General features: G+C 44.1%; 1 protein-coding gene across 9 annotated transcripts in view; it reads right to left on the minus strand.

Moving 5' to 3' along the window:
• ARID1B (AT-rich interaction domain 1B) overlaps positions 1-25967 on the minus strand; it is a 2758190-nt gene that overhangs the window by 902076 nt on the left and 1830147 nt on the right. For all 9 annotated transcript variants that reach the window (XM_073585743.1, XM_073585747.1, XM_073585745.1 and 6 more), the window contains one exon: positions 2101-2310. In XM_073585743.1, the coding sequence (XP_073441844.1) occupies positions 2101-2310 (210 nt within the window). The remainder of the gene's footprint in view (positions 1-2100; positions 2311-25967) is intronic.

The raw sequence follows: 25967 nt of genomic DNA on the forward strand, positions 1-25967 counted from the left end.
GCAAGATCGCTGCTGAGTCACAAGTTTTGTGACACAACAGCGATCGCACCAGCGAGATCGCTATGTGTGACAGCAATCAGCGACTGGCCCCCCTGCCAGTATCACTGATCGCTGCAAGACACCTCTGGACATTTTTTTCAGCGCTGATCTCCCGTTGGCCAGCACGCATCGCTGCGTGTGACAGGCAGGAGACCAGCGATCAGCTGGTAACTAACGTACACATCGGGTATCCAAGCAAGGGATGCGCGTCCATTGGATACCCGATGTGTACGTTAGTTACCAGCGAGTTACAGGTGCCGCTGCCGCCTCACGCTGGGGACCAGGAGCCCGCGGAGTGTGTACCTTAATTGCCGCCACCGCCACTGCACGCTGGGGACCAGGAGGCAGCAGGACGCCACCAGGAGAGACCGGGGATGCAGGCGCACCCTCTGCTGGTGGAGGACTGGAACAGCAGGCACACTTGTTTGCTGCTCCCGGGCTCGCTCCTCACCTCGGCATCGGCGTGCCGATTGCTGGTGAAGCTGTCTGTGTGACAGCTCACCAGCGATCACATAGCAACTTACCAGTGATCCTGACACGTTGATATCGTTGTTGGGACTCCAGCTTTACTTTTCCCACATCTACATATCAGCCTATTTTTAAAGCCTGTTATCTCTGCTGCTTTAATGCAATGGCCAGAGATAAGCAGGGAAAACGAGGGCCACTGCCTTCTGATTGCCCCTCAGGCTGAAAAGTGCCAGCCAGCCCCTGTGCCAGAACAACCGAAACTCATTTTACAAACTACACTCCAAAATGAATTAATCTAGTGGTGCAGTGATCATATGGACACAACACGTGCCTCACAAAATTTTACATGGTGAAGAAAATAATAAATTACATTTTTACCACTAAAAGCTTATCTTAGCCCCAAATTTTTAGTTTTTCTAAGGGCTAATAGGATTTTTTTTTTTTTTTTTTTTACAACAAACTGAGGTCCACTTTTTCCTGAGTGCACCAATACCCTACATGTAATTGGGAACTATTTTTCAGGCACAGTGCAAAGTTCAGAAGGCAAGGAGCGACACATTTTACTGTTATAGTTTGCAGGAGAGCCCATGAAATGACAGAACAGCGGAACCCCCATAAGTGATATTTTTTTATTTCTTTGTATTCCGATTTTTGGGAGGCAGAATAAACAAAAAACAGCAATTCAGAAATGTATTTATTTTTTTGGGGGGGGCTATGCCGTTCTATGTGTGGTTAAATTGATAAGGCAGTTTTATTCTTCGGGTCAGTACAGCGATTCCTCATTTATATAATTTTTAAATGTTTTGGTGCTTTTACACAATAAAAACTTTTATAGAAAAAATTATTATTTTTGCATCACTTTATTCTGAGAGCTATAATTTTTTTGTTTTTCCACTAATGAAGCTGTATGGTGGCTTGTTTTTTACTGGACAAGATGATGTTTTCAGCGTACTATGTTTTTTTATATACGTCTTTTTGATCGGCGGTATGATGATAAAGCTTTTTTTTGCCTTTTTCATGGTGTTCACTAAAGGGTTTAACTAGCGTGACAGTTTTATAGGTTGAGTCGTTGCGGACGTGGCAATACCAAATATGTCTACTTTTGTGGTTTATATTTTTTCATACAAATATTTATTTATAGATTCAATATCTTTTGATATCTTTATTATTTTTTATTTTTTTTTTTAATATTTTCCTAGCTCTGGTGACTGGGATGTCATCATGACGTGAGTTTGTGTGTGGCTGACAAGGTATCTATCATTTATGTATACATAGTTGTTTTTTCCTTCTGTGTGTCCTATTTACATCAGTGAAGCACTGAAGTCAAGCAGTGTGCTTTTATTATGCTCGTGTTACAGTGTGACTATAAAAGCTATACACCTACACTTGCCATACTATAAAAGCTCTATTTAGTCTACGTATATAAAGTACATTGCAAAGTGTTTAGCATAACGTCTGTGCTGCAGAGTCACGAAGGTTTATGCTATGAGCGACAAAGAATAAATGAAAAGTATGTAGGGTTAAATTTTAAAGGACCCTTATGCAAACCAATATGCCGTAAAGGAATTCACGGCATTCCTATACGCATCTTACCTGTGCTAACCCTCCAATCTCTTTCACACAGAAGTAAAGTCTGACCAGGTCCAGGGGTTTTCTTCCCACTGCAGGCAATGTTGAAACTGGTGTTCCTCTCTCTTCCATGAAGATCAAGTAGCGGTCAACCCACGTCTTGCGCTCAGGTTCACATCCCATTTCATACAGCTTTGTGATCTTTTCTCCAGTGGAAGTGGAAGAGTTGGCTTTCTGTATTATGTAGGAAGAGAGTAAATAGATTGCAAATCATCCAAATCTTACAAACATATACAACACATTTCCAAACCTGCTGGTATTTAGAAGTGAAGGTTACTAGTAATGGTGCATATAGTTGACTCATTAACATGCACATTGCTACCCTCGAATATACAACCACATACAGATAGACATTTTTTAGATGTTCTGTATAAATATAGAGGTTTCTTCTCCAGTAACAAGCGCAAGCAAAATAACATCAACTCTAAAAGATGGAGCAGATAAGTTACAACAGGGAATGTCTCATTAGAATATGACCTGTTGGTTAAATCAGCTTTTAATGTCAAATGTATTTATGTTAAAAGGAACCTGTTACCAGTTTGGGACGATATAAGTTACGGTAATCACCTTTCAGGGCTGATATACAGCATTCTATAATGCTGCATACATGCCCCCAAGCCAACCTGTAAGAGAAGAAACATAACTTATACTCACCTGCAGGGTGGTCCGGTCCGAGGGTTGTCGCAGGTCTTGGTCCGGGCGCCTCCCATCTTCTTGTGATGCCGCCCTCCTCCTTGCATCATGTGAATGACGCGTCCCTGTGTCATTCACACAGACTCCTCTGCACCGCGCTCCTGCGCAGGTGTACTTATCTACCCTATTGAGGGCAGAGCAAAGTACTGCAGTGCGCAGGTTTTGGGGCCCTTTGACCTTTCCCAGCACCTGCGCACTGAAGTACTTTGCTCTGTCCTAGTCAGAGGACCACCCCACAGATGAGTATAATGAAAGTTATTTTTCTTCTCTTACAGGTCAGGTTGAATATAGAATGCTGTATATCAGCCTTGAAAGGTGATGGCCGTAACTTATGTCAACCAAACCTGGTGACAGGTTCCCTTTAACCCTTTTCTGACATCAGACTTAATATTCCGTCTATATGACCTGGGCCAATTTGACCATAGACGGAATATTATGTCATCACGATCGGCCACGTTCACGGGGGGTGCGCGGCCAATCACTGCCGGGTGTCAGCTGATTCTGACAGCTGACACCCTGCACTAGGTGCCATGAGCGGTCACAGACCACTCCCGGCACTTTAGCCCTGGTAATATTGTGATCAAACAAGATCGCAGCATTCCGGGAGTCCACGCAGGGCTGACAGCCCCTCCGCCTTGGGATCAGAGATCCTGCAGCGTGAAGCTATTTTTAGGCTGGGGGGGCCAATATCCATGGCCCCTTACCAGCCTGAGAATACCAGCCCCCAGCTGTGAGCTCTAGCAAGGCTGGTTGTCAAAAATGGGGCAGACCCCATGACTTTTTTTTTAAATTATTTATTTAAATAATTAAAAAAACAGCGTGGGGACATTCTTGATAACCAGGCTTGCTGAAGCTGACAGCTGAGTGTTGCAGCTCCCAGCTGTGAGTTTTTCTTGCTGGTTATGAAAAATAGGGAGGAACCCATGCCGTTTTTTTTTATTAGCGCAGGAGTGGAAGCTGAATACTCCCATCCACCGCTCCTGCTGTCACTGTTATCAGCAGCAGCAGGGGTGGGCTGATGGGAGTAATAGTCCCATCAGCTGCCGCCTGCTGTTTCTTTAATTACTTAAATGTAACGCTCATTATTCTACCCTGCTCGCACCGATCGCCGGCAGAGGAAGGGAGAATGATGAGAGCTGTGTTCAGCATCCCACACCGGGGAACAGCGCTTACTTTAATGCTTCTTCCCCGGCGCCGATGCGTGTCATATGGATGACATCAATGTGTGTCATGTGTATGCATGTGTGCGGGACGTTTTATGGCCCGTGCTGACATTAAAAAACAAACATATCAGCATGTTTTACCCACGGACACATGGTCCATGGAAACACACTGACCAGTGCACAGATTCATTTATTTAAATAGGCAAATAGCGCTCCGTTCCTCCCGCGTCTCTCTGCATGGCTAAGTAGCACTGTACAGCCACATATGGGGTATTGCCACGATCAGTAGAAACTGTGGGACAAATTTTGTTGCCATTTTTACCCACTTCTTTTGTGAAAATGTAACATCTTTGGCTAAAACAAAATTTTGGTGGTAAAAATGTAGTTATTTTGTCCTCACTGCCCAATGGTATAAAATTCTGACACACCCATGGTGGCAATATGATCACTGCACCACTAGATGATTTCATTGAGAGATGTAGTTCGTAAAGTGGGGTCACTTACGGGGGGTTCTGCTGTTTTGGCACCTCATGGGCTCTCCCAGTAGGTCATGGCACATGCAAACCATAACAGCAAAATCTGGCCCTCCTTCATTTCTGTGCTCTGCCATGCTCTCAAACAGTAATTTACCCCCACATATGGGGTACCATCGTACTCAGGACATTTTGCACAACATTTGTCACCCAATTTCTTCTGTTACCGTTGGAAAAATAAAAATTGGGGCAAAAAGATCATTTTGTGGGAAAAATAAGATTTTTTATTTTTACGGCTCTACATTATAAACTTCTGTGAAGCACTTTGGGATTCAAAGTGCACACCATACATCTAGATAAGCTCCTTGGGGGGGTCTAGTTTCCAAAATGGTGTCACTTGTGGGGGCTTTCCACTGTTTAGGCACATAAGGGGCTCTTCAAACGCGACATGGCGTGTGATATTATTCCCAGCCAAATTTGAGTTGAAAACGTAAAACAGCACTCCTTGCCTTCCGAGCTTTGCCATTTGCCCAAATAATGGTTTACCCAAACATATGAGGTATCAGCATACTCAGGACAAATTGCACAACTTTTGGAATCCAATTTATCCTGTTACCCTTGGGAAAATAAAAAATTAGGGGCAAAAAGATTATTTTTGTGAAAAAAAATACGATTTTTTATTTTTACGGCCCTACAATATAAACTTCTGTAAAGCACTTGGGGATTCAAAGTGCTCATCACTAGAGTTGAGCGAAACGAGTCGAAAAAATTCAAAAGTCGCCGACTTTTGGCAAAGTCGGGTTTCATGAAACGAAACCCGACCCTAGGATGAGGTCGGCCACGAGGTCGGCGACTTACGCGCCAAAGTCGCGTTTCAATGTTTGTTTTGCGCTCTTTTTCAGCCAATCAGGATCCACGGACACTGTGGGCAACATGATGACATAGGCACGGGTCACCACCATCTTTCAGAAGGGCATGCAAGTGATTGGCTTGCTTTGGTGGGCGTCACAGGGGGTATAAAAGGGCGTGCACGCCGACCGCCATCTTACTTCTGCCGATCTTAGTATAGGGAGAGGTTGCTGCTGATTCTGTAGGGAGAGCGTTAGGCAGGGAAGAAGACAAAAGAACTGCTTCTGCTGCTAGCGATTTGGCCTGCACAACACACCAGTCACTGTGTGTGCAGTGCAAGGGGAGGCTATATAGTGGTGTATCAGTGGTGTTGGTTGTTGGGCTGCCTTCTAAGGCTTCCTGACATTCCTGCATTGCTGTTTACCCACTGCTCTGCAAACTGCTTTTTTAAAAGCAATCCCAATTTTTTTTTTTTGGTCCTCCTGAGAAGACAAAAAAACTGCTTCTGCTGCTAGCAATTTGGCCTGCACAACACACCAGTCACTGTGTGTGCAGTGCAAGGGGAGGCTATATAGTGGTGTATCAGTGGTGTTGGTTGTTGGGCTGCCTTCTAAGGCTTCCTGACATTCCTGCATTGCTGTTTACCCACTGCTCCGCAAACTGCTTTTTTAAAAGCAATCCAATCTCCATTATCCTCTAGTCACTTTTGTCACAGCTGTGCCATCGAGCCTGTCACATAGCGCTCAGATATTCATTGGGCCTCACACAATCCAAAAGTGTCCAGTGTCCAAAAGTGTGTGCAGAGATTCAAAATCTCCCTTATCCTCTAGTCACTTTGGTCACAGCTGTGCCATCGAGCCTGTCACATAGCGCTCAGATATCAGTGGGCCTCACACAATCCAAAAGTGTCCAGTGTCCAAAAGTGTGTGCAGAGATCAAAATCTCCCTTATCCTCTAGTCACTTTTGTCAAAGCTGTGCCATCGAGCCTGTCACATAGCGCTCAGATATTCATTGGGCCTCACACAATCCAAAAGTGTCCAGTGTCCAAAAGTGTGTGCAGAGATTCAAAATCTCCCTTATCCTCTAGTCACTTTTGTCACAGCTGTGCCATCGAGCCTGTCACATAGCGCTCAGATATTCATTGGGCCTCACACAATCCAAAAGTGTCCAGTGTCCAAAAGTGTGTGCAGAGATTCAAAATCTCCCTTATCCTCTAGTCACTTTTGTCACAGCTGTGCCATCGAGCCTGTCACATAGCGCTCAGATATTCATTGGGCCTCACACAATCCAAAAGTGTCCAGTGTCCAAAAGTGTGTGCAGAGATTCAAAATCTCCCTTATCCTCTAGTCACTTTGGTCACAGCTGTGCCATCGAGCCTGTCACATAGCGCTCAGATATCAGTGGGCCTCACACAATGCAAAAGTGTCCATCCAGTGTCCAAAAGTGTGTGCAGAGATTCAAAATCTCCCTTATCCTCTAGTCACTTTTGTCACAGCTGTGCCATCGAGCCTGTCACATAGCGCTCAGATATTCATTGGGCCTCACACAATCCAAAAGTGTCCAGTGTCCAAAAGCGTGTGCAGAGATTCAAAATCTCCCTTATCCTCTAGTCACTTTTGTCACAGCTGTGCCATCGAGCCTGTCACATAGCGCTCAGATATCAGTGGGCCTCACACAATCCAAAAGTGTCCAGTGTCCAAAAGTGTGTGCAGAGATTCAAAATCTCCCTTATCCTCTAGTCACTTTTGTCACAGCTGTGCCATCGAGCCTGTCACATAGCGCTCAGATATTCATTGGGCCTCACACAATCCAAAAGTGTCCAGTGTCCAAAAGTGTGTGCAGAGATTCAAAATCTCCCTTATCCTCTAGTCACTTTTGTCACAGCTGTGCCATCGAGCCTGTCACATAGCGCTCAGATATTCATTGGGCCTCACATAATCCAAAAGTGTCCTGTGTCCAAAAGTGTGTGCAGAGATTCAAAATCTCCGCTATCCTCTAGTCACTTTTGTCACAGCTGTGCCATCGAGCCTGTCACATAGCGCTCAGATATTCATTGGGCCTCACACAATCCAAAAGTGTCCAGTGTCCAAAAGTGTGTGCAGAGATTCAAAATCTCCCTTATCCTCTAGTCACTTTGGTCACAGCTGTGCCATCGAGCCTGTCACATAGCGCTCAGATATCAGTGGGCCTCACACAATGCAAAAGTGTCCATCCAGTGTCCAAAAGTGTGTGCAGAGATTCAAAATCTCCCTTATCCTCTAGTCACTTTTGTCACAGCTGTGCCATCGAGCCTGTCACATAGCGCTCAGATATTCATTGGGCCTCACACAATCCAAAAGTGTCCAGTGTCCAAAAGCGTGTGCAGAGATTCAAAATCTCCCTTATCCTCTAGTCACTTTTGTCACAGCTGTGCCATCGAGCCTGTCACATAGCGCTCAGATATCAGTGGGCCTCACACAATCCAAAAGTGTCCAGTGTCCAAAAGTGTGTGCAGAGATTCAAAATCTCCCTTATCCTCTAGTCACTTTTGTCACAGCTGTGCCATCGAGCCTGTCACATAGCGCTCAGATATTCATTGGGCCTCACACAATCCAAAAGTGTCCAGTGTCCAAAAGTGTGTGCAGAGATTCAAAATCTCCCTTATCCTCTAGTCACTTTTGTCACAGCTGTGCCATCGAGCCTGTCACATAGCGCTCAGATATTCATTGGGCCTCACATAATCCAAAAGTGTCCTGTGTCCAAAAGTGTGTGCAGAGATTCAAAATCTCCGCTATCCTCTAGTCACTTTTGTCACAGCTGTGCCATCGAGCCTGTCACATAGCGCTCAGATATTCATTGGGCCTCACACAATCCAAAAGTGTCCAGTGTCCAAAAGTGTGTGCAGAGATTCAAAATCTCCCTTATCCTCTAGTCACTTTGGTCACAGCTGTGCCATCGAGCCTGTCACATAGCGCTCAGATATCAGTGGGCCTCACACAATCCAAAAGTGTCCAGTGTCCACAAGTGTCTGCAGAAATTCAAAATCTCCCCTGTCCTATAGACACCTTGTACCTTGTTTTACATTACTATATAGTTTGTTGGATTTTGTCTACATTTCTACCAAAAATGAGGAAGGCTGGTGGAAGAGGCCGTGGAATTGGGCGGGGGTTGGCAGCTGGTAATGATGGTGTTGGTGGTGGATCTGATGGTAGTGGCAAGAGCAAAATAGGACCGAATGCAGGAGGTGCTGACCCTGCGTCATCGTCTGGCTACATAAGGCCTCGAACGCTTAGTTTTCTAGGAGTTTCAAACCGCTTTTAAAGCCAGAGCATCAGGAAAAAGTTTTGTCTTACATTGCTGACTCAGCCTCCAGCTCTATCGCCTCCTCTTCTTCAGTTGTAAAAAGTAAAAGCACTGAGTCGTCATTGGAGGCTCATGTTCATGAACCACACCTTTCCTTGTGTCCTTCACCCCAACCAAGATTGAAGGATGACGCAGGCCATACTACTGATTACTCCATGGAGCTGTTTTCACATACCATGCCTGGATTATCAAGTCAAATGGTGAATTACCCAGGCCAAGATGAATCTGACATGGAGTGCACTGATGCACAGCCGCTGATGGATGATTCTGCTGGTACATTCACTCAGAGCACTACATTGTCCTCGCAGTGTACAGAGCCAGATTCTGACCCTGATGAGACTCAGGTGCCCCTACCCGCACACTATACCACCATACACGGTGACACAGAGGAAGGTGCACATGACATAGAAGAGGAGGTGATGGATGACCCAGTTGTTGACCCAGATTGGCATCCATTGGGGGAAGAGGGTGCTGCTTCCAATAGCTCAGATGAGGAGCATCCACAGCAGACATCAACATCGCAACAGCTGTTATCTGGCAGGCCCGGAGCACTCCAAAGACAGGTTCCAAACATCAAAAGAGTTGCTGGACAGCTTGTCCAGAGGGTCAAAAGATCACAGCGTGCTAGGCCGCAAAATGTCTGCCAAAGTAGGAAGAGTGCAGTGTGGCACTTTTTTGACCAAAATCCTCATGATCAGGCCAAGGTTATCTGTAAGAAGTGCGCAAAGACCTTTAGCCGAGGGAAAAATCTGAAAAATTTGAATACCAGTTGCATGCTTAGACATTTAACCAGCATGCACTTGCAAGCGTGGACACAACACCAAACCTCAAGTGCCACATGTGCAACTGATCACAACGAAGGTAGTCAGCAACGCTACATTGTTTCCCCCACTGTAAGCCCACCGGTTAGCACAGCAGCAAATGTTGAGGTGTCGTTGCAAGACCACAGCAGTCAGGGAATCCCACTGTTATATCAACGAAAGACTGATTCTAGGCCATCAGAAAGAACACCAACTCCATCACCATCATCAACCCTCTCTCAGTCCGCCCTGTCCACCGCTACTTCCACCATATGCAGCTCTCAAGTCCAGCTCACCCTCCCAGACACTATGAGTAGGTCAAGAAAGTACTCAGTCTCTCATCCGCGTACACTGGGTTTGAACGCCCACATTGCCAAACTAATCTCGTTTGAGATGATGCCCTTTCGGTTGGTGGAAAGCACAGCTTTCCGCGAACTCATGGCCTATGCAGTACCACGCTATGACCTACCCAGTCGCCACTTCTTCTCTCGCAAAGCCATCCCAACCCTCCACCATCATGTGAAAGACCGCATTGTCCATGCACTCAAGTAGTCAGTGAGCGGAAAGGTGCACCTCACAACTGATGCATGGTCCAGTCGGCATGGCCAGGGCCGTTACGTGTCCATCACTGCGCACTGGGTTAATGTGGTGGATGCAGTGTCCACAGGGGACAGCGGTGGTGGGACAGTGCTGCCTAGCCCACGGTATAGGAAACAGTTGGCTGTAGGCGTTCGACCCTCCTCCTCCTCCTCCTCCAGAAGCGAAAGCTCGTCCACAGAGCGCAGTCGTACGAGCACTCCATCTGCAGCTGCCACTGTTGCACACAATGTGTCCCCCTATCGAGCAGCTAGTGGAAAGCGTCAGCAGGCTGTGTTGCAGATGATGTGTTTGGGCGACAGACACACCGCCGAGGTGCTGGCCGAGTACTTGAAGCGACAAACTGAGTCATGGCTGGGCAGTGTACATCTTGAGGCAGGCAAGGTAGTTAGTGATAACGGCCGTAATTTTGTGGCAGCCATAGCCCTTTCAAAACTCAGCCACATACCTTGCTTGGCTCACACCTTGAACCTGGTGGTGCAGTGCTTCCTCAAAAATTATCCGGAGTTAACAGCCCTGCTCCAGAAGGTGCGAAGACTGTGCGCGCACATCCGCCTGTCGCCTGTACACTCCGTTCGTATGCAGAAGCTGCAGCGATTGCTCCACCTTCCCAACCACTGCCTCATTATCGACATTGCAACAAGGTGGAACTCCACCCTGCACATGGTGGAGCGGCTGTGCGAGCAGAGGCAGGCCATAATGCATTTGTGGGAGGATACACGGCCAGGCACTTTGAGAGCAGACATGGAGTTGACAGGTGTGCAGTGGTCGAAGCTGAAAGACCTTTGTAAAGTCCTTCAGTGTTTTGAGGAATGCACACGGCTGGTAAGCGCAGACGACGCCATCCTAAGCATGAGCATCCCACTTATGCGTCTGCTCATGCAAACTTTGACGCACCTTAAGGAGCAGGCGTCTGCAGCCAATGTTGATGAGGAGGAAGAGGAGGAGGGAATCCTTGATGACATTCAGCCATTGTCTGCTCAGGGACCTCTCCTGGACGAGGTGGAGGAAGAAGAGGAGGAGGAGGATGATGATGGGGATGATTACTTAGGGGAGGAGGATGCATCTCGTGGGGCAAGTGAAAATGTTGGCGTGGCAAGGTCTGGTACAGGGTTTGTGCGTGACTGGAGGGATGTGGATTTGCCAGAAAGTGCTCCTCCACCCAGCACTCGCAGTGCATCATTGACACCGGGAACATTGGCCCACATGTCAGATTATGCCTTGCGGATCCTAAAAAGGGACCCCCGCATTGCCAAAATGATGAACGATGACGACTACTGGTTGGCCAGCATCCTGGATCCACGCTATAAAGGCAAATTACAAAACATCATGCCACAGGAGAACCTTGACCTAATATTGGCTAATAAACAAGCAACTCTGGTAAATCGGTTGCTTGAGGCATTCCCAGCACACAGCAGAGGTGATGGTTCTCACACGAGCCGTACGGGCTGGGGGCAGCTTGGAGAGGTGTTCGTGGTGCACACAGCAGAAGTGGCATTGGAGACAGGGGTTTCATGACAATGTTGTGGACTGATTTTTCAAATACCGCTCACACAACTGGTAATACTGCATCGATGGAAAGTGACAGGAGACAGCAGTTGTCAACTATGGTTACAAACTACTTTTCCTCCCATATCGATGTTCTCCCACACAGGTCATTCCCCTTTGACTATTGGGCCGCTAAACTGGACACCTGGCCTGAATTGGCCCAATATGCCTTACAGGAGCTCGCTTGCCCAGCTGCAAGTGTGCTATCGGAAAGAGTCTTCAGTGCAGCTGGATCAATCCTGACAGAAAAAAGGATCCGTCTGTCAACCCAAAATGTGGATGATCTAACCTTCATTAAAATGAACCACGCATGGGTTTCCAAGGATTTTGTCCCACCTTCCCCTGATGACACATAGGGTGACAGAAAAATGGCTTGCTTTGGCCCACCTCTTCCTGGTACTTCACCTATTTCGCCTTTTGCATCAGCTGAATGTCCAACATCAACATATGCCACTTTCTAAAACTCCCTAACTGTGCTGCCTCCCCCCCCATGGCCGGGGTCACCACCTAGCGCACGACACCGTGCGAGTGCCGTTGCCCTGGACAGGTGGGTAGGCTGACTCTTGGGCGCGGGCACTGGCACAGGGTCCCTCATAGTGCAATCAAGTGTCTCTGATGGTGGTGGTGTACACCCGCCGTCAGACACACCGCTGTACTATGAGGGGCCCAGTGCCAGTACTGACGCCCACGAGTGGGCCCCCCTTGCTTGGGCAGGGCCCCAGCATTTGCAATCTTTACCTCTCCCTGCTCCTCCGCTGTGTAATCTGGGCCGTCAAATCCATACTGTGCCTGACACCGTCTGAGCCTGCCTCCTGATGTATAGACATATATTTTGAATGTGTACGCTATCCATACATGTTATCCGGGGATACGGTACCCTTTCTAACCTTTGTGCAATCACGTGCAATCCATACTGGGCCTAACACCGTCTGAGCCTGCCTCCTGAGACATATATTTTGAATGTGTACGCTATCCATACATGTTATCCGGGGATACGGTACCCTTTCTAACCTTTGTGCAATCACGTGCAATCCATACTGGGCCTAACACCGTCTGAGCCTGCCTCCTGAGACATATATTTTGAATGTGTACGCTATCCATACATGTTATCCGGGGATACGGTACCCTTTCTAACCTTTGTGCAATCACGTGCAATCCATACTGGGCCTAACACCGTATGAGCCTGCCTCCTGAGACATATATTTTGAATGTGTACGCTATCCATACATGTTATCCGGGGATACGGTACCCTTTCTAACCTTTGTGCAATCACGTGCAATCCATACTGGGCCTAACACCGTCTGAGCCTGCCTCCTGAGACATATATTTTGAATGTGTACGCTATCCATACATGTTATCCGGGGATACGGTACCCTTTCTAACCTTTGTGCAATCACGTGCAATCCATACTGGGCCTAACACCGTCTGAGCCTGCCTCCTGAGACATATATTTTGAATGTGTACGCTATCCATACATGTTATCCGGTGAAACGGTACCCTTTCTAACCTTTGTGCAATCACGTGCAATCCATACTGGGCCTAACACCGTCTGAGCCTGCCTCCTGAGACATATATTTTGAATGTGTACGCTATCCATACATGTTATCCGGGGATACGGTACCCTTTCTAACCTTTGTGCAATCACGTGCAATCCATACTGGGCCTAACACCGTCTGAGCCTGCCTCCTGATACATATATTTTGAATGTGTACGCTATTCATACATGTTATCCGGGGATACGGTACCCTTTCTAACCTTTGTGCAATCACGTGCAATCCATACTGGGCCTAACACCGTCTGAGCCTGCCTCCTGAGACATATATTTTGAATGTGTACGCTATCCATACATGTTATCCGGGGAAACGGTACCCTTTCTAACCTTTGTGCAATCACGTGCAATCCATACTGGGCCTAACACCGTCTGAGCCTGCCTCCTGAGACATATATTTTGAATGTGTACGCTATCCATACATGTTATCCGGGGATACGGTACCCTTTCTAACCTTTGTGCAATCACGTGCAATCCATACTGGGCCTAATACCGTCTGAGCCTGCCTCCTGAGACATATATTTTGAATGTGTACGCTATCGATACATGTTATTCGGGGATACGGTACCCTTTCTAACCTTTGTGCAATCACGTGCAATCCATACTGGGCCTAACACCGTCTGAGCCTGCCTCCTGAGACATATATTTTGAATGTGTACGCTATCCATACATGTTATCTGGGGATACGGTACCCTTTCTAACCTTTGTGCAATCACGTGCAATCCATACTGGGCCTAACACCGTCTGAGAATGATAGATGGGGCCCACCATACACTGGAACATTCCAAAGGTGGACATCAGACACTGGAGCAGCATTTACAGGGCCCATTATACACTAGAGCATTAGAAATGGGGCCCATTATGTTTGGAGCATTATTTGGGCCCATAAGACAGTAGAGCTTCATCCATGGGGACCAACATATACTGTAGCATTATGTGGAGCTCATCATATACTGTTTCAAACATTATATGGGACCAATGATTCTGTATGGAGAAATAGATGGGCCTCGTCATGAGATGTAAAAAGTGAGGTATTTTTCATTGTACTATACCGCTATTTCTCTGCCATATCGGAGCATGATGAGTTGTGGTATGTGTTAAAGGGCGCTCTTTCGCCCAGGGCACATGAAAACCTGGAGCCAGCCCTCCCCCCCCCACAGTCTGTAGCCAAATAACCCCCATTTTTCAGTGCGTAACTTGTATTATGAAGTTAATTAAGGTTGACAAGCTTAAGTAAGAAGAATTGATGCTTTTGGCATTCAAATGGGCACTGTTGGTGTGTTTCCTGTCCTCCTCTCACTGCCGACTTTTATTCCCCATTGACTTACATTGGATTTCGTGTTTCGGGACGACCCCGACTTTTCCCTATAATCGGACGATCTTGCTCGACCCGACTTTTGGAAAAGTCGGGTTTCACGAAACGAAACGCGACCCTAAAAAAACAAAAGTCCCTCAACTCTACTCATCACACATCTAGATAAGTTCCTTAAGGGGTCTAGTTTCCAAAATGGTGTCACTTGTGGGGAGTTTACACTGTTTAGGCACATCAGGGGCTTTCCAAACGCGACATAGCATCCTATCTCAATTCCAGCCAATTTTGCATTGAAAAAGTAAACCGGCGCTCCTTCCCTTCCGAGCTCTGCCATGCGCCCAAACAGTGGTTTACCCCCACGTATGGGGTATCAACAAACACAGGACAAATTGCACAACATCTTTTGGGGCCCAGTTTCTCCTGCTACCCTTCATAAAATAAAAAAATTGGATCTGGAGTAATTGTTTTGTGAATAGAAAAAAGTTAAATGTTCATATTTTTAAACATTCCAAAAATTACTGTGAAGCATCTGAAAGGTTAATAAACTTCTTGAATGTGGTTTTGAGCACCTTCGGGGATGAAGTTTTTAGAATGGTGTCACTTTTGAGTATTTTCTATCATATAGACCCCTCAATGTGACTTCAAATGAGATGTGGTCCCTAAAAAAAAAAAATGGTGTTGTAAAAATGATAAATTGCTGTTTAAATTGTAACCCTTATAATTTCCTAACAAAAATAATTTGGGTTCCAAAATTGTGCTGATGTAAAGTAAACATAAAAAAATCTGAACTGAGAAAGTAAGTTAATGTGTATGCATTATTTGCAGTATATTTTTTTACTTTTTAGTTCAGGATATGTGTGTTTTTTGCCTTTTGTTTTCTCTGGTTAATGGTCATGTGTTAATATGCACACACATTGTGCATACACATTAACTTACTTTCTCAGTTCAGATTTGTTTTTTATTCATTTCATTGTGCATTCAGTGCATATATGGGTGTGAGAACCATCCTGTCTGGCCTAAGCTTTTACTAGTGGTTCAGCTGCTCGATCCTTATTCACATCACTTGGCAAGTGAAAAGGTTTTAAATACTAGAGTAGGGACTGTCCCACAAGGGTTGCCGTGACGAGGCAGGATGGCTTGTACATTATTTTGATCAAAATTATGTTTACTAAATACCATTATTATTTTTACCTTTATGCATTATATTTTTTACTTTTTAGTTCAGGATATGTGTGTTTTTTGCTTTTTTTTTCCCTGTAAAGTAAACATGTGAGAAATGTTACTTTTTAAGTATTTTATGTGCAAAAAGCGGCGTGAAAGTGCAATGAGGACTGCGCTTGCTTCTGGTGGAGTACAAAGTTCTTTATTTAGCCAACGCATTTCCTGAGCCTACTGGCTCACTTCATCAGGGCAGATTACATTGAAAGATAGTGAAACATTCTTATAGAGGGAAAAAAAAAAAAAAAAAAAAAGGAAAAAAATTGGCGCCAAAACAAGGTTAAATGACATCAACAAAGGTCAAAGAAAAAAAAAAAAACTCAAAAACAATGACATTTTATTACAAACATAAAAACACTACAATAAAAGTGTATTGAAATGAGAAAAAATATATAAAATTATGCAAAAATAAAAATAGAACAGAGTGCTATGGATCACGGGGTAAAAAGTGGCTAAGGTTAATGAAAAAAAGGGGGGGGAGGGGTGAGACCTCAAGGAGTATTAGAACCTGGCTCATGAAGTGCAGATGTATGCTAAAGGTACTGGAAACTAATGCAATGTTATCCAATTTCTCTGATCACCCTCTGTTTAGAAAAATCAATTCTAGTATTTCTATTGCAGCTCTTAATTTGGAGCATGATACAATTGTAAAAAAGTCAAAGAAATTGAGCAGGGACAGAGAGTCCCCTTTCTCCCCTACCCCTGACTCACCCATTCTAGAAGAAAGCTCTGTAGTTCCTAATAATTCTTCTCACCTTAAAATTTTTTCTCACATTAAAAAACACCCCCTTTTTTTTCCTAACACTCAGACTCAATCCTCCATGAATACCAACCCAGGGAGAGTCTTTATTAATAGCAATAGAGGGAAAAACCAGCACCCTAGTAGCAAACCGAGGGATCCCCCTGGGCCAGCTGTACCTATTACACCTACTCCTTCCACCATTACTATGCCCACACGTACCCTTTTTGAATTGATGGACACCAACATCAATTCCTTCAAGTCAAGTGGGGAAAGCCCTACTTCTATACCCACTGTTAATGTCACTCCTAATTCTGCCAATGACATGGCAGCACTAATTATTGATAGAAGGAGGTCTTCCTCCTTCCCCCTACCTTTCTTTGACCCCCCCGCTCACCCCTGCAAAATTAGACACTACTGAGGTCTTTGATTTTGATCCTCCGGTCACCACTGATCTCATTGTTCTTAATATTGACAACCCTACTACCTCCTGTATAGACAAACTCCCTGCTGTCTCTACTGAAAAGAGGTTGATCATTAATGACCAGGTCATTATTGACAACTCAGCTGCTGGTTCATCAGCAGCAGTGTCCTTTTTACCAGCTGCATGCAATCCCATTCCCCAAGCAAAAAGAGATATCCCTTCTTTTTTTCAGAAGGTCACACTAAAAAGAAAAAATCCTATAGAGGAGCCAGAGGCCAAGGAGCAAAGAAAAAAAGGGAAAAGCGACAATCCATAAAATCAAATGTTTTTAATTTATCATCTTACCCCCTGTCCCCGGATGAGGAAGGGTTATTAAGTAAGGGACTCTCCTTCTGCCCCACCAATAAAAGCAGTGGTTTTGAATTATTTCTTGATGCCCAAAAATTCATTAGGAAACTTACCCTACTGAGACATTTTGAACTCAAAAAAGTTCATTCTAACCCTGACACTTCTAACACCACAGTGGTCTCTTCCTTCCACCTTGATGTCAGAGGGAAATCCTCATTCTACCCACTAGAAAGTAGAGGACATCATGTAGAAACATTCTCTGATCTTCTATTGGATCGTCTTAATACACTACCTACACAAAATATACCAGTAAAACGGAATTTGTCCTCAATAGAACGTGTGGCATTGGAAAGATTGGAGAAAAACACGAATTTAGTTATTAAATCTGCAGATAAAGGTGGAGGGATAGTGATTCAAGATAAAACTGATTATGTGAATGAGGCTTTTAGAATTTTATCTGACAAAAAATGTTATCTGCCCATCCCCCAGAACCCCATCCCCCAAGCTACTGTTTTTTACAATGATTTCATCAAAAAGGCGCATGATTCTGGGGTTCTTAATGACCATGAAAGGAAGTTTTTAACAGTTAAGAACCCCTCTACTCCCTTCCTGTACCATTTACCCAAAATACACAAGAGTACCATTAATCGACCAGGAAGACCTATTATTTCTGGTATTGACTCTCTCACCAGCAATTTATCATTTTATATAGATAGAATCATGCAGCCTCATGTCCTACAGCTCCCCAGTTTTTTAAATGATTCTACACAATTGATCAACCTAAGTAACAATATACCTTGGAAAGATTCATATGTTTTTATTTCATTTGATGTATCTGCTTTGTATTCCAATATTGATCACCAACTGGGTTTGAGCTGTTTTAAAAAATTTCTACTTACTGACAGTCGATTGTCTGATCCTCAAAAGGATTTTATTTTTAATGGGATGGATTTTATTTTACATAATAACTTTTTTACTTTTCTGGGGGATTTTTATCATCAGATCAGAGGCACCGCTATGGGATCACGGGTCGCGCCAACTTATGCTAATCTTTTTATGGGGGTCTTTGAGAATACTTTTATTACCATTGATTCATTTTTAGAGGGCGTGGTTTTATATAAAAGATACATTGATGATTTATTCTTAATCTTTGACACCAGTTTTATTCCAGTTGATGTCTTTACTTCTACCATACAGAACAACATATGGGGTTTGAAGTTCACCCCCCACATTAGTAATACCCAGATGGACTTCCTTGATATCACCTTTTATATAAAAAACTCCAAAATCTATACCAAAACCTTTTTTAAGAAGGTAGACTCCAATAGTTATGTCCATTTTAAGAGCAGCCATTATTCTAAATGGCTTTTTAACATTCCTCATAATCAATTTCAGACAATCCGAAAGAACTGTACAGAAGATGAGGATTTTAATAATCAGGCTGAGGTCCTCAAGGGAAGATTCCTGGCTCAAAAATACCCTTCCCATTTGGTTCATTCTACTTTTAATAATGTTTTAAAATAATTTTAACCAGCAAATTCTTTTAAGTGGGAGATCTAAAGAAAAAGATACACATGCTATCTATCAGGCCAATTTTATCACTACCTACAACTCCCAACATAAGGAGATTAAAAATATACTAGGGGACCTATGGTACATTATCCAAAAAGATCCTGTACTTAATAAAGTTCTTCCTGACAAACCTACGGTTACATTTAGGAAGGCCAGATCACTAAAAAATCATCTGGCCCCTAGCAGATTGAGCCAATATACTCCCGACAATCATACCGGCTTGACACCAGGCATTTTTAGATGCCAGAGGCCCAGGTGTAGCCTTTGCAGTAATATTGCCCATAATACTTTCATCTTTTCACATCCATTCACTTCAGAAAAATTCACCATCACTAATCACCTGTCCTGTGTGTCTGCCTTTGTTATCTATGTTATCATGTGTCCTTGTCCTAAATTGTATGTTGGGAGAACCACACAACCCCTTCATTGTAGAATGAACTCACATAGACACAACACTAAAATTGGATATCAACAACATGGTCTGTCACGACACTTTGATTCATTTCACCAAAGAGATTTCTCTAAAGCCATCATTTTTCCTATAGAACACATCCCTGAACACGTTTCCAATAGAACCCAAGCATTAAATAGAAAAGAGGTCTATTGGATCTATAAATTGAAGACAATTGGCTCCTATGGCCTCAATATTATGAATGATGCTTTTATTTGATTTTTTCCTTATTGTGATTTTCATACATTTTTATTACATTTTACCCAATTTTATGCCCCTCTTTTTTTTTTTTTTTTTACAAAAAAACATCATTAAAGTCTAATGGTATAATGGACTAATACATACAAAAAACATCATTACAGTCTTATAGTCGAGTGGACTAATACCTTGTAATTGCACCTTATAGCCTGCTATAAGCCAGGTTCTAATACCATTTGAAGTTGTTTTTTTGAATTTTGATTCCTATATAATAAATTGACAAACAATTCCTTTAATATTCTTCAAACCACTTCTGTTTATTCTAAATGGTTCAGTGGACTAATACCTCGTACTTTACAATCTGCACTTGCACTTTATTAGTCAGGTTCTAATACCACTTCAAGTTATTTTGCTGAATTTCGATTTCTATAAAACAAATAATTTCTAAAAAATTTTTTCTTAAACCACTTCAGCTAAATCCAATGGTTTAGTGGACTAATACCTGTTAATGGTTTAGTGGACTAATACCTGTTACTTGCACTTGACAGCATACATCTGCACTTCATGAGCCAGGTTCTAATACTCCTTGAGGTCTCACCCCCCCCTTTTTTTTTTCATTAACCTTAGCCACTCTTTACCCCGTGATCCATAGCACTCTGTTCTATTTTTATTTTTGCATAATTTTATATATTTTTTCTCATTTCAATACACTTTTATTGTAGTTTTTATGTTTGTAATAAAATTTCATTGTTTTTGAGTTTTTGTTTTTTTCTTTGACCTTTGTTGATGTCATTTAACCTTGTTTTGGCGCCGATTTTTTTCCTTTTTTTTTTTTTTTTCCCCCTCTATAAGAATGTTTCACTATCTTTCAATGTAATCTGCCCTGATGAAGTGAGCCAGTAGGCTCAGGAAACGCATTGGCTAAATAAAGAACTTTGCACTCCACCAGAAGCAAGCGCAGTCCTCATTGCACTTTCACGCCGCTTTTTGCAAATTTGTCCTAGGACCCTGTGCAGACTTGCTGCTGCTTCTCATGCGTTTATGGGTGTTGTGACTTCCTCACAACCCCAATAGGTGAGCACCTTCCTTTTTTCTCTGTTAATGTGTTTTTTGATACGGATTTTACACAGTGGATGCGCCCTGTATTTTTCCTTTCAATTAAGTATTTTATGTAACATATCTCTGTGATTTAAGGGCATGAAAATTCAAATTCATGTGGTATGTATACAGATGTTGTTATTCATTGTAATCATGTCCTTGCAAATAAAAAGACACTGAAAAATTATCTATACAGAAGTATGACCCTAAAAAGAGTTTTTATTTTTTGCTTTTTTTCTTAATTTTCACTTAAGGGTATGGGCACAGGATAAGGAATGGCTCAGTATTTGTTCATGATTTGACGCAGGTGAAATCTGCACCAAATCTGCATCTGAGGTCACTGGCAGGTTACATGCGTTTTTTTATGCGTTTTTTTCGCAACTTGAAATAAAGCTAATTGAAAGTTGGCTTCTGGGAAGGAAAAAAGTGATTTCCTGTTTGCAGATATATTGGGGTTATGTGCACACAGTCAGTAAATTGGTTTAACTCTTTAGCAGGGGTAAGTAAAAGATATAGTTCACATCCCTTAAGAGGTTAAACTCTAGTGGAAAAAATATATATGAAAAAAAAAAAAAAAACTTGACTTACCCCAGCTAAAGTGTTAAACCAATTAAGACGAGTATGCAAATAAGTGAAGGATTGGTGCTAGTAACAAACACCCCTCCCTTTCCAGTTGTAAAAAGGATTTATAAAGACATGGTCATTGTTTTGCTATGGATGTATATTTCACCTGATGAAGACTTTTTTTAAGCCGAAACATTGTTTTTACTGCTTTACTTCAGAATAAAAATCTTTAAAAAAAATTTTTTAAGTGAACCGATCTCTCGAATTTCACTTTTTTGGGGAGCGCCGGCATCAGACTGGATTTTTTTTTTCTTTTTCAACATAGTGGATGAGATTTCAAGAAATCCCATGCCCACTAAGCGTGCATCGGCACCTGCGACTTCCCTGCAGGGATGCACATGTGGAGCGTTTTTCTACACTGCAGCATGTCTATTTATGTAGCGGAGACGCCTCCACTGCATAAATTACCCATAGACTTTCATTAGATGCGGTAAAACTGCATTATCTTCCTATAAGTGCGGGATTGTAGCTTACTACACATGTGTACTAACTTAAAAAATGTTAAATCTTGTGACACAGCCGGACGTACATGACACAGGAAGTGAAGCACAGAGAGGTCCCCTGCTTTTTAAGAACTAAATAATTTATAATAAGTTAGCAAAAATAGTGGGATCCCCTCCAAAAAAAATAGTGTGGGGTCCCCCTATATTTGTTTACCAGCCAGATTAAAGCAGACTACTTGGACTGGTATTTAAGGCTGGTAAGGATCCAATATTTATGAACCTTACCAGCCTGATAATACCAGGCTGCAGCAGTTTGATTACCTTGGATGGTTAGCAAAAAGTAGTGGGATCCCCTCAAAAAAAATATATCATGGGGTCCTCTGTAACAGTCGGTACGCCGGTCATTGCTCGAGATTGGAAAATGGCGCTGTTATGGACGACTCAGAACACAATATGAAAGTAAACCAACTTTTCTTTATATCTGATGGAAAGAATGACAGAATTTTCCCTCTACACAATATGGGTATCAGCCACAACCCACACAAAACAAGTTATGCAGCCTGAAAGACCCCAAGTGTCAGTTTCACACACAGGAATCAGACTACCCCAAGACTATACCACCCCCTCCCTTATCCGTAACAGGCCTAAACGGGGGTTCTACTGTGCCTGTGACACGTGGTCCTCTCAGGAGTACAATCTTACACCCGCCTAAATTACAATGGATCACGGGTTCCCTGTTTTCCCCTAATATATTTATCCGATAAATCACTGAAACCATGACAGTATAAGCACAATATATACACATTGCACTGTCTTATTGAGCGCTTAGAGTGTACAGCTTCACAGAATATACTTCAACAGCAAATAACTGAATTTACTATATGGACATCCATCTACCAGAGTAGGCAGCTCTCTAAGCCACCAAATCTTCTGATGCAGATGAAGTTCCCAATCAGTTCCAGCAATATTTCACAGTCAAAGTCTTGATACACAGGAATCCTCACAGTCTATCAGTTCATATGCAATTCTTAGTAGCAAGAGTGTCCATAGATATGTTGCAATCTCTATCTGACTATACCTGACTAACTACACAGTCGGTGACTGGTCACACTCCTCAGTTTACTCACAGGAGCCGCTTTATAGGTATCACACAGTCCAACACGAATCCCTCAGGCTCTGGATCTTCTCCCAGTCACACCAACACACTCTTTATACTTATTTGCCCAGGAAAAAAAATCCCTGCGGCTTCATTTCCTGTTTCTAGAGTTCTCTGTTTGTTACTCAACAGTGACCTCTGGTGGCTGAAACAAATTACTGCATCATCATTGTTTATAATGGAAAACACCAACATCCTACACTCCACCCCACTTACAATTTGATGTCCCAACAAATGGCTTCACAGATCTCACATGTAACACATACTCATTAGGATTATAACAGATTGGGGGAATTCCGGCTGTGCTTCTCTCCAATCTCCATAAGTCAGTACATGTCAGACACAATGAAACATTTGCCACATGTGGTGAAACAGTAACATCAGTCGGAATATCTGATACATCTGGAGTTTGCACTGTGGGACTCTGCACTTCTGGGAGGTCACCCTCACAATCATCCCAACAGTCACAATCAACATTGCTCAGTTGCACCATTGGGGGATCAGATGACTCAGGGGAACAGACAGGTGCATCAGACATACACTGCTTTAGCATCATGTGACGAAGTCTGATACACCCCTCAGGGACCACCGTGTACACGCTTCCTCCTGGGAACACCATTTCCACTACAGTGTAAAGTGTATCTTCCCACCTGTCAAATAACTTCCCTTCTGAATGTGTAACTCGCACTAGCACCCTGTCACCCACCCAGAACTCATCCCTGTGCACTGGTCTTCGGTCTCGGTGTAGATGATCCAGTACACTTTCTTTCACTATCTGATGATCTCTCACAACTTTCGTCGGTGATCCTGGACCCAATCACTGGCTGTACAATACACAGGCTCATCCGGCACAGTCAGACCCAGCTCCTTGATTTCTCGTCCAGGCCGACCGAACATCATCGCGTAAGGTATGAGCCCTGTAGTGCTATGGACTCTGTTGTTATAGGCCCACATAAGTTCAGAGAGGAACTCAGGCCATCGCCCCTTTTGCCTCTGTTCCATCTTTCTCAGCATCTGGAGCAGTGTTCGGTTGAATCGCTCACAAGCCCTATTTCCCTGCAGATGATAGAGCGTCGTCCGTGATTGCTGAATCCCATAGACCTGCAGCAGCTCAGTCATTAGCTAACCCTGAAGACAGGCACCTTAGTCTAAATGCACCCTTCGAGGACACCCATACACCAGGATGAAATGTTTACAGATCGCCTCTGCTGCGGACTTAGCAATCTGATCCTTGGTGGGAAAGGCCACGGCAAATTTTGTGAAATGAGCGGTCATGACCAGGCATGAATGCTGGCCGCTTCTGGAGTACCCAATGGACAGATAATCCACCATTAATACCTCCAACGGGGCAGACGTCACAATGATCTGAACAGAAGCTCTCTGTTCCGGGGACTTATTCAATTCACAGGACAGGCACTTAGCACACACCTCCCTCACAACTTCTTCTAAGCCAGCTGTGTACACAAACCAATGCAACCATTGATAAGTCTTCTCAGGCCCAAAATGTGCACCCTGCGTAAGAGTCTCTCGGGCAATGTCTGGAGCCACTGAGGCTGGGATCACCACCTGCCAATGGTACCCCAGCTCTGCCGCTATGTAGATCCAGGGAAACAGTACCCCTTCCGCTATGGTCAATCGGTCCCACTGCCGTAGCAGTTTTCTGCCCCTCTGCGCCCATCTGGTCAGGACTTTTGACTCAGCCACTTCTTTACTTGTGACAGCTCGGAGTCTGCATCCTGTAAGCCGAGTCTTTCCCAGCAATGTGTCAACCCGTGTCACCACCCCAGTTGACCGTGCCTTATCCATGAACACAGGTAATCACCTCAGATCAGGGATCTCAGTATCCTCGAGGTCTTCATCCACAACATGCCTGGGGAGTACCACAAGTTAATTGTGACAATGCGTCACCACTGGCGTTCTCTTTACCAGAATGGAACAGAATTGGGTAATTAAACTTGGACATCTGTGCCACCCACCTCTGCTTCAGGGCTCCCAGCTTGGCATTATCCAGGTGCACCAGCGAGTAATTGTCAGTCCTCATGAGAATCTCCAAGCCAGCCAGGTACTCTGCAAATTTCTCGGTCATAGCCCACACCAAGGCCAACCTCTCCAGCTTAAACGAGCTGTAATTTGCTCGCTGTCTCAACTGGCATATACGATGACCCTTTCACGCCCCTCCTGTTCTTGGGCTAACACAGCTCCCAGTCCATGGAGGATCCTATCAGTTTACATAATGAAAGGTCGGTCAAAGCGTGCATATGCCCACAAAGGTGCTTGCACAAGGGCATCTCGGATCCGATCGAATGCCTGTTGCTGTTGATCCGTCCATTGGATGGGTTGGTTCTTGGGCCCTCGAGCCATTCTTCTCAACAGGTCATTCAGTGGCTCAGCCACTTTAGCAAAGTCATTTACAAACCGGCAGTAGTACCTGACTAGACCAAGAAATGCCTGCACTTCTTTCCGGGTCTTGGGTTTGGGCCACTCTTGAATGGCCTCAATTTTACTCGGTGCCAGAAGCACAACTTCAGCTGACACTACACGCCCCAAATACTCGATCTGCGTCCAGAACAGTCTTCTTGGGCTTGATCTTAAGTCCATTGTCCATCAGATGGTGCAACACTTGCCAGAGTGTTTTCAGGTGATCGTCAAATGAACTTCCGAATACGATCACATCATCCAGATAGATCAACATAGACTCGAAGTTGTAATCACCCAAGCAATGCTCCATCAGCTGCTGAAACATTTCTGGGGCATTACACAGTCCAAAGGGCATTCAGTTAAACTCGAATAGATCCATCGGTATGATGAATGCGGAGTAAACAGGTTAGGCAGCACTGAGTATATTGGAGGCGTTTCCCAAATCTGCATCTGCTCCGCCAGGCTTTCCATAGTTTTCTGTAAAGCCGCCAGCTGTGTCTGGACATGGTCTGGCCCCGGCCCTCTTGCATCAGCCACCTGCAGGTTACTCCACTGCAGAGCGGGCTTCACTTCTAAGGTCCGTGCTACCGCTTCCTGTAGCTCAGAAAAGGTAATACCAGGAGTACTCTGTGCTTTCAGTAACAATTTACTCCTTAGTGTCTCACTCCATATTCCCTCGATGAACTGATCCCGAAGAATGCTGTCCACATTGGCCCCAGTACCCACGGTCACAGGCGACTTCATTTTGATTTCTTGATGCAGATCCTCCAACACTATAGAATACTGATTCAGACTTTCCCCGTCTGTCTGGGTCC

Source organism: Dendrobates tinctorius, unplaced genomic scaffold, assembly GCF_039654945.1.
Source record: "Dendrobates tinctorius isolate UK_male_01 unplaced genomic scaffold, ASM3965494v1 ptg000087l, whole genome shotgun sequence".
Lineage (NCBI taxonomy): Eukaryota > Metazoa > Chordata > Amphibia > Anura > Dendrobatidae > Dendrobates > Dendrobates tinctorius.